The sequence below is a fragment of the Rhizopus delemar genome, genomic scaffold (assembly GCF_000149305.1).
Source record: "Rhizopus delemar RA 99-880 supercont3.11 genomic scaffold, whole genome shotgun sequence".
In the NCBI taxonomy this organism is placed as follows: domain Eukaryota; kingdom Fungi; phylum Mucoromycota; class Mucoromycetes; order Mucorales; family Rhizopodaceae; genus Rhizopus; species Rhizopus delemar.
This window is the reverse complement of record NW_027137837.1, coordinates 752,179-760,691: the sequence shown is the minus strand read 5'-3', so window position 1 is coordinate 760,691 and position 8,513 is coordinate 752,179. Positions and strand designations below refer to the sequence as shown.

Sequence of the window (8,513 nt, the reverse complement as noted above, 5' to 3'; positions counted from 1 at the left end):
GGATTCTACATAAAAAGAAACATATATTATCATGAGATGCCTTTGACCGGGCACAAGGATAAATATATATGTGCCTCATCATAAAAATCGAAAGCTCCTATTTACAATGACTCGTCGTTTTCATCGTTATGGATAGAAGTAATATGTTGCTTCCAAATCTGAAGTTTGTTCGGTTTCTAAATGCATTTCTTCTACTTCATCATCAGAATCAACGATAACAATAGGGCTGTTGGGGGAAGTAACAGGTCTTTGACGATGAATACCAGCAGGATTGGTGTAGTTTGCGGTAGAGATATTGATAAAAGACATGATATACTAACTTTAATTTGAAAGATGTAAAAAGGGAAGAAAAAAAAAGGGGAAAAAAAACAGGGGGGAAACGCGAAATAAAAAAAATTTATTTAAAATAGTTAAGTCACAAAAAGCAAGAACTCAGACATAAAAAAGGACTGCTAAAACTTTCAGAAAAAAATGACACACACAAGGGTCGAACATGCGACCCTCTACATACAAAGACGACACCTTATCCATTCTGGACAACGACATGCATCATTTTATGATATTCTACCGATTGTGTCACTCATATTCCGAAAATTATCGATTTCCAAATAAGGAAATTGGAAATTTTAAAGTCCGACGGCATCAAAGGTACAACCATCCAGATCAGTATTTGTCATCCTAGCGAGTCTAATCAATTGTCAACCCCAAAAGTAATTAGATCAAAGTTAATTGACTGGTTATTATTTCTATTGTTCAACTTCAGATGCATATATTAGAACATCGACAAGCTTTAGCTTAATCATTGGTTCTTCAGCACGACATTGTTGCCGAGTCTATATCTTTTATATCTACGCTCACAAAGAATATAAATAGATGCCAACTTTTTATCCATTAAACGGGGCTCTTTTGCAATATAAAGAAATCTGCAATAATGAAGGATTTTAATTTTATATTGCTGCTATTGTTTTTTTGTTTAATTTTTTTTTATTTAATCTTACGATTAAAACAGTTACACTTATTCACTGTCTGAACATATAAGTCAAAAACTGTTGCTTTTCATGTAGTTTACATTTAATGATATCCCAAAAGATAACTTATACATTGCTTGAACAAGTTTTATTACTCGAGTGCTATAGCTTCAACATGGAGAGTATTATTTTTTTCTTTTTTTTTTTTTATTTTAGGTTAAAAAAAATTCGGTCTTAACGGACTACAGCAGTAAAACAGGTTTTTTTTTCTCCCTGGTTTTGTTTCATGGAACACATTAGATGCTCAAGGTACAAAAGATAAAAAAGAAAGCTCAAGTTCTGGTCAAATGTAAGTTTATAAAAAAAAATAATAGCAACCAAGTCTAATGTCGGTTTCTTTTTTTTTTCTTACATTAGGAATTCCTAATGGGACACATTCGGATGACGAACATGAACCTCATGAGCAAAGTTGTTCTTTCCAATACGATAAAACTATAAGAATATCAAACTTATATTGTTGTTTATTGCTGAAAAGTTATTTTTAATAAAGAAAGTTGCCATTGCTAACATCTCTAATGACTAATGGCTAATGGCAAATTACACCCATGTGCAAACATAAAGTAAGTAATGAACGAGAATAAGCTTAAAAACATATATTCTTTTACAATATTTGGCATAAAAAATAATAAAGCAATATATTTATTTGATAAACAAAAAAGTTTTGTATGTATTTGTTAATTATAACTGCCTTGTAACAAAATGTTAGCAGAGCTTCTTTATTTTATTATTATTTTATAATGTAAAGACATTTACATTTCTATAAACTATATTTGTTGTTAAATTATTGTTTTCATTTGAATAATGAACTTTCTATTGCTAGACTCTTTTTTTTTTTTTTTTTTACATTGTCTTTTTTTACTTAACTTTTTTTTACTTTGTCTTTTTTTTTACCAGGTCTTTTTTTTTCCCAAACACGACTATTTTGTTACGTTCTGTAATACGTTTGTAATGACCTAAGCTAAAAACCACAGACTACCTTCCTAATATGTATTCTTCTGAGCAAAATAATCCGAAAGTACTTTTGATTTCCGCTTTTTGCCCTCAAAAATAAAAAAAAGAAGATATCGGTCTTTCAACGATAGAGGGGAACAGGCTTTCCAAAAAAAATATCATCTGTAAAAAAAAACAAAAACTTTTTTAAAACATGAATAACTTTATGAATACTTACCCTACAAAAAAAACAGAAATACTGTTCAATTTCTTCATTTTTTTCGCACCTAAATCTTTTTTCAAAATTAAAAAAGGTGCAATACAGCAAGATATAATGTTTTCTCATAAAAAATTATAAAACCTACGAATCTATGATTGTTAGATCTGTTAAAATTCTACGTCAAAGCTACTACATTATTTGTAGTGTGCAGGTCCTCTCGTTGGCTCGGTTTCTTCTATGGAAGTGTTGACATCATTATCAAGAGCCCGGCTAGCTCAATCGGTAGAGCGTGAGACTCTTAATCTCAAGGTTGGGGGTTCGACCCCCCCGTCGGGCTGACATATTCCATCTTCTTGTGAACTCTGAAGTTACTATTGTGAGAATGGTCTCTTTTTGTACGAAGTACGAAACAACTCCGACATGGATTGTTAAAATAACTTAAGTTATTTTAACAACCATTGTCAAAGAAATAACAATAGCCGCAAAAATAAAAAAAAAAAATTTATCATATATATATCCCATCTTTTTATGAAGAAATTGTCAGTCAGTTTAAATAAATCATATATTTATACTCAATAATTAACAAACTTTAACAAGAAAGTCCCTGTTTACCTAAACTTTTTACTCTACTTTAACTTTTATCAAGAAACATCGTATTGATCTTACACATAAGATCTGGTGGTCACTACTTATCAAGCATCTGCTTAAATTCCATACAAAACAACAACTTACAAGGCAATCACAACCTTAAATCAAGCTTTACAAGCAAACTTTACCCAATTTAACACTCAAACTTACAAGCCAACCTTTAAAATAACATTTGGTGGTCACTACGAGGGAATAAACCAAAAAAATCAAAAAAATCACAGAAAAATATATAACACGAACAACATCGATCAGAAATTAAAACAATTCAATCAACACTATAAATTCATCAAAAACTTACAAAAACGAAACTTTAAAAACTATCAAATCTATCTGAAACTGAAATGGCTTATATAAATGGACACTTCGCATTGGCTAATGCTAATATGAACGCAAATTACCGACCTGCTTTAATTGATTTCCATGGCTACGAAGGAGAAGACTTCCGTCATTTTGTAGAAAGTTTGGAATCTTACTTTGCTATTAATAATATTACTCAAGAACCACGCAAGCTTATTATACTCAAGGCACAACTAAGAGGAGCCGCCAAAGTGTATTACGAAAAAGAAATACTCAAAAGAATACCTGGAATCAACTACGAACAAGCCGTAGACCTCTTGAAAAATTATTACATAACTCCAGAATTGATACAGAGTTACGAATTAGAATTTAATGAAATGTATCAAGGCGAACAGGAACACCCACAAATATTCTTAGCCAGACTAAAAGAAGCCGCAGACCTTGCTAACATAACTAATGATGCAGTCATCGAAAGCCGATTTCGTGCAGGACTCTTACGAGAAATTAAACAGTTCTGTATACAGAGTAGTTCTAAAAACTTACAAGATTGGATCAATCACGCCGAAGGATGGTGGAATGCCAATAGACCTCGAAAGATTGCTATGGTTGATAATCCCTTCATACCAAGGAACGCCAATCAAGCTTTGATATATCATAATGAAAATTATGATCAACATCATCCATCAAGCAACCACAATATTGACTTAATTGACACAAATGAACATGCTATGCCAGCACTAGCATATAACCAAATACATTATAACAATGCTCAACCTAGTAGTAATTACTATTACAACAATGCACATGGTACAAATCAATTGACAACAATGGATACATCAAGAAACCGTAATCAGTTGCATCAAGCCCAATACATTGGAAATCAACATATACGTCCTAACCAACAACAAGATCTTATTGGTCTTATACAACAAGCTATTCGCCAAGAGCTTAATAGTCAACAATATCAACAGCAACCTACTAGAAATAACAGGTATAATGGTTATAACAATAATTATAATAGGTCTGGAAGATATGGAAATAACGACAACAATGGACGATACGATAACAGCAACAAAAATTATATGTCAAATCAAAGGAGATCATATGACCAACCAGCAAGTCAGGATCAACGACAACCAAATAATCAACCCATCAACCAACATAACAATCAACAAAATAAACAGACAAAAAACTATTGGGGTCAGTTGCTTTTGATAACTCACAGAAGAATGGTCAACTGAACACCCAAAAAGATACAAAACCCATTAACAACCTTCAACAACAACAGCTCAACGCAATATTAACAGATAAATATAATAGTAAACAAAAGGATCTCTATGCAGCAATCAGACCAGAAAGACCTCCTGACGTTGCCACAACTACACCCTATCCAAATTCTAGACCTACAAACAAAGAAAAAGGAAAACAAGTAGCAAAACCTACCATAACCAGAAAAGTCACTACACGAAGTCATATCGAAGAAGTGAAAAATCCCACACCAGTACAACAAATGCAAGCCACTCGAACTGAGGCTATGGATACGGATCTCCCTATTCAACGCAAGGTTACTGAGAAATCAAATAAACCAAGAACCAGAAGAATAGAGCCAGATATCAAATATGATATAATCTCAGATGTGTTAAAACAAAAAGCCGATATAGAAATTGGAGATTTGATCACAGTAGCTCCATCTTTACGCAAAAAGCTTGTAGATGAATGTCGACCTAAGAGAAAATCTAGACAAAGTCAACAAGTAGCTCAACAAACAATGGCTCTAATCGAAGATGAAGAAATCAATACCACTGCAGCCTACTCAACTGTGAGTATTGGAGACAAAAATATTAAAGCCCTAGTAGACAGTGGAGCATCAAAGACATGTATGTCAAAGGCTCTAGCAGACGCTCTTGAATTAGAAATAGATTCAGCATCAGAAAATGTATTCACACTAGGAAATGGAACCAAGCAACCTGCTCTCGGATTGATGTACGACGTTCCAATTGAAGTCAAGGAAGACATGGTCATACCCTGTACAATCGAAGTCCTACCATCCTGCCCTTCACATCTCATACTAGGAAGCAATTGGTTAAACCGCGCTAAAGCCAAGATTGATTTCAACAGCTCTTCATTAAAAGTAAAATACAAAAACCAGAAGGCAGAATTACCAATACACTTCATACGCAAAAGCACACCGTTACCTAAAATGAAAACATTTCATCAAGACTATCAACATCCTATAAGCCTCACAAACTCAAATTCCGAAAAGCACGTACATTTTGAAGATCGTGATTCAGAAGGCAGTTATTCATCAAGCGAAGAAGAAGACGAGTCTGAATCAGAAAGTGACGATGATATTGAAATGGAAGTAATAGCCTTAGAAAGAAACTATGAACAAGAATCATTGCAAGTTTTGGAAAATGACAAATACGAAGAAGTAGTTATTACAAAATCACAAGAGATGTATTCGATAAAGTCAACAGACACAGGATTTTTGATGCAAGCTCATTCGTCGAAACATATCAGCCTAGACAAACCCAAAGAAGACACTCAGAACATACTATATGACTTTTACATCACACATCCAAAGTTAATGCAGTCTTCAGGATACTTTGATCGGTCATCTTCATTCATAGTCAACAAGAAGTCATTAGACATTTGCTTATATAATCGCACAGAAAAAGATATTTATCTAAAACCTGGAGAAGAAATAGGAATATTGGAAATTCTTGATCCAAACAAGGATACAATAATCAACGCATACGAAATGGACAAACACTCAACATTATGCACTTTGGAACACGATAATATTAAACAAAATCCGAACAAGCAAGAACAAGGTACGCTAAAGCCACAGCTATTGGAAAAGTTGGAAATAGGAGATATAAACGAATCAATGAGAGAAGAACTGCTTCAGTTACTAAAAAGATACCAACATATATTTGACTGGGAAAATGATACTATTGGACGCACAAATTTGATCAACCACAAGATTATTATAGAAGAAAATACATTACCTATTAGTCACCGTCCGTACAGAATCAGTCCTTTGGAAGCAGAACACCTTCAAAAAGAGTTGGACAAATATTGTAAACTAGGAGTTATATCGCCATCAAATAGTCCGTGGGCAGTGTTGTATCCACACAACTAATAAAGTGAACATTCATGGATAAACTTGGATACTACAGAATTATAGTCTAACCAGATCTCTATTAATAAACGTGAGAATTCTGCAATAGCCAATCTTGCCCTGTTGTCCTACCAGCGTTCTAAAAGACTATATCGGAACCTGATTACAACAACGGCAGTTCAATCCTATTCTATAATTATCGTTAGATCAATAGTTTAATTACTTCATTGTCCCTTGATTCGTCAAGTAGACAGCGGCTATTGATTATCCACTATCCTTCCTTATATTCCATATCATTCTTTTAACCGATCAATTGAAATAGCGGTAAAGACCCAGACATTCAAAAAGTATAAATACTCTCAATATTTTTTATTAATAAAGTCATATATAATCTTTAGTTTCACAACTATCGTCTTTTTGTAGTTTTTGTCTTCTATTTCATATTTGGCAAAACAATGTTGATATTGAATATAAACAACTCTCTTGTGAGTCATAGCTTGTAACTTGTTGTAATGATTTGGTTTATAGTAGTTTCTCTGTTTGGGAGTGTTGAGTTAAGGTTTAAATAAACAGATTTGGGTGTAATTGATATAAGAGTTGCTTTTATATGAGTCAGATTTGGCTTGATTCGCTTGTTATAGTGACCACCAGATCTTATAAAGTAGATCAGACTGTTTTGATAAAGGTAAAATAAAAAAAAAAGATAAAAAGATAAATAAAAGGGGGTTTTACAATGAAGTATGATAGAGAAACATTTTGTTCTTAATGTTATTATTATGAACTTATTCTGATATTTATCATTTATGTTTTTTATATTTATGTATTATACATTATATACGTTTATTATAAATATATATTAAAATTGTATATGCTTTATTTACAATGTTTTATATTTACGCAATTATAAAATTATCTAAATTACAATTAGTCTATATTGTATAGAATGCATATTTATATCAGCATGCTTATATTTTTATAAATTTTTTATATATTAATACATTTAAAGAAAAAAATCATACATATATATCTAAAAATGTTTCTCATAGCTTCAAGGGACTTCTTGTTCTTGATGTTAAATAAAATAAGAGATAATTTGCCTCTTTAAAAGAATATTTATTTGATAAAAAGAAAAAGTAAGATAAGAAGTGAAGTAAGTAAGAAGTTAATAAGAAGTGAAGTATTTTTGTGATTATTATTTGGAGTTATTTATATGTTTTTGGATTTTATGCTTTTGTTCTGTTTTTGGTATTTTGTGTGGTTGTTATAACATAAGAGGCGGTTGTTGTATAGTGTAAGGTGGTTGTTGCAAACTGTAAGGCGTTCGTTATAAACTGCAACGATTTAAATTCCGCCGTTTTGTTCTTGCGTGTTACAGATGCCCCCACCGAAAGAAAGTTCGTCCTCGAACGTTCTTGAGCGGTTCCTTTTATTTCCCCAAGAGTCTTGTCGTCTAATTTGATCTTTGAGGGATGGGTTTCGATGTATCGAAGGCAGAATTGCCCTTAACTTGGCGTATTTTTGTGCAAAATAGTTTCTAATACTATTTTCATTTTGATCAGGCTCTTCGAATGATAGGTGACTCCAGTAGTTAACTTCAATAACCAATTCTTCAATTAATAATCTTTTTTCGCGTACTATATTTCTTTGTTGCTTGAGCAATTCTTCATACTTGATATATGTACTTGTCATGTGGTTTCTAGCAACTTCAATAGCATTCATATTATTAAATTCATTGAGAAGGTAAGCATCTAATTCTTCGAAATCAATTATTTCTTGGGCTTCTTCTGGATTAGACTCTTGAATTTCTAATTCAGATGGTGGACTTGGCGAGTGGTTGCTTGGTGTTGATGGAATAGTCAATATTTCGGGCTCCATAACAGGAGAGTCATTGGTTGGCATTGGCAGATCCATGATGGGGAGAATTACATCCAGATGGTTGCTAATGTCATTAGCAATATCCAAAGCATATTCATAACGACTGATAGTAATTCCATTTTTGTCAGTAAAAGTGAATATACCACCGCTAGCATCATTTTCGTATTCAATTAGCCAATTGAGGAGAGCATTCATAAGGGATTCATACCCTTCTTGTTGACAGAGGGTAACAAAGTACTCCGTAAACATGAATACGTAGTATTCAGTAAGATTAGTAAAGTCTTCCTTATTAGGAGCATAAGGACGCCACCATGCGCTTCGAATGGCAGCCGTTTCAGCGAGAATATTAGTGAGCATCTTGAATATCAGTTATTGTTATTTATTTTTTTTT

General features: G+C 32.7%; 4 protein-coding genes and 1 non-coding gene across 5 annotated transcripts; 3 read left to right on the top strand and 2 right to left on the bottom strand.

Annotated features, from left to right (window-relative positions):
- Positions 1 to 126: 126 nt before the first annotated feature.
- Positions 127 to 309, bottom strand: RO3G_12972 (uncharacterized protein; the record flags this gene model as incomplete). Its single annotated transcript, XM_067667556.1, has 1 exon — positions 127 to 309. One exon carries the CDS (start codon positions 307 to 309, stop codon positions 127 to 129), a length of 183 nt encoding a protein of 60 aa, XP_067523657.1.
- Positions 310 to 2,442: 2,133 nt separating this feature from the next.
- On the top strand, positions 2,443 to 2,515 carry RO3G_19157. Its single transcript has one exon. It is a non-coding gene; the product is annotated as a tRNA-Lys (tRNA).
- Positions 2,516 to 3,167: 652 nt separating this feature from the next.
- Positions 3,168 to 4,364, top strand: RO3G_12971 (uncharacterized protein; the record flags this gene model as incomplete). The annotated part of the gene is made up of 1 exon (XM_067667555.1): positions 3,168 to 4,364. One exon carries the CDS (start codon positions 3,168 to 3,170, stop codon positions 4,362 to 4,364), a length of 1,197 nt encoding a protein of 398 aa, XP_067523656.1.
- A 527-nt stretch (positions 4,365 to 4,891) lies between these two features.
- Positions 4,892 to 6,215, top strand: RO3G_12970 (uncharacterized protein; the record flags this gene model as incomplete). The annotated part of the gene is made up of 2 exons (XM_067667554.1): positions 4,892 to 5,957; positions 6,142 to 6,215. 2 exons carry the CDS (start codon positions 4,892 to 4,894, stop codon positions 6,213 to 6,215), a joined length of 1,140 nt encoding a protein of 379 aa, XP_067523655.1.
- A 1,373-nt stretch (positions 6,216 to 7,588) lies between these two features.
- On the bottom strand, positions 7,589 to 8,479 carry RO3G_12969 (uncharacterized protein; the record flags this gene model as incomplete). The annotated part of the gene is made up of 1 exon (XM_067667553.1): positions 7,589 to 8,479. The coding sequence occupies one exon, from the start codon at positions 8,477 to 8,479 to the stop codon at positions 7,589 to 7,591; it is 891 nt and encodes a 296-aa protein (XP_067523654.1).
- Positions 8,480 to 8,513: the final 34 nt, after the last annotated feature.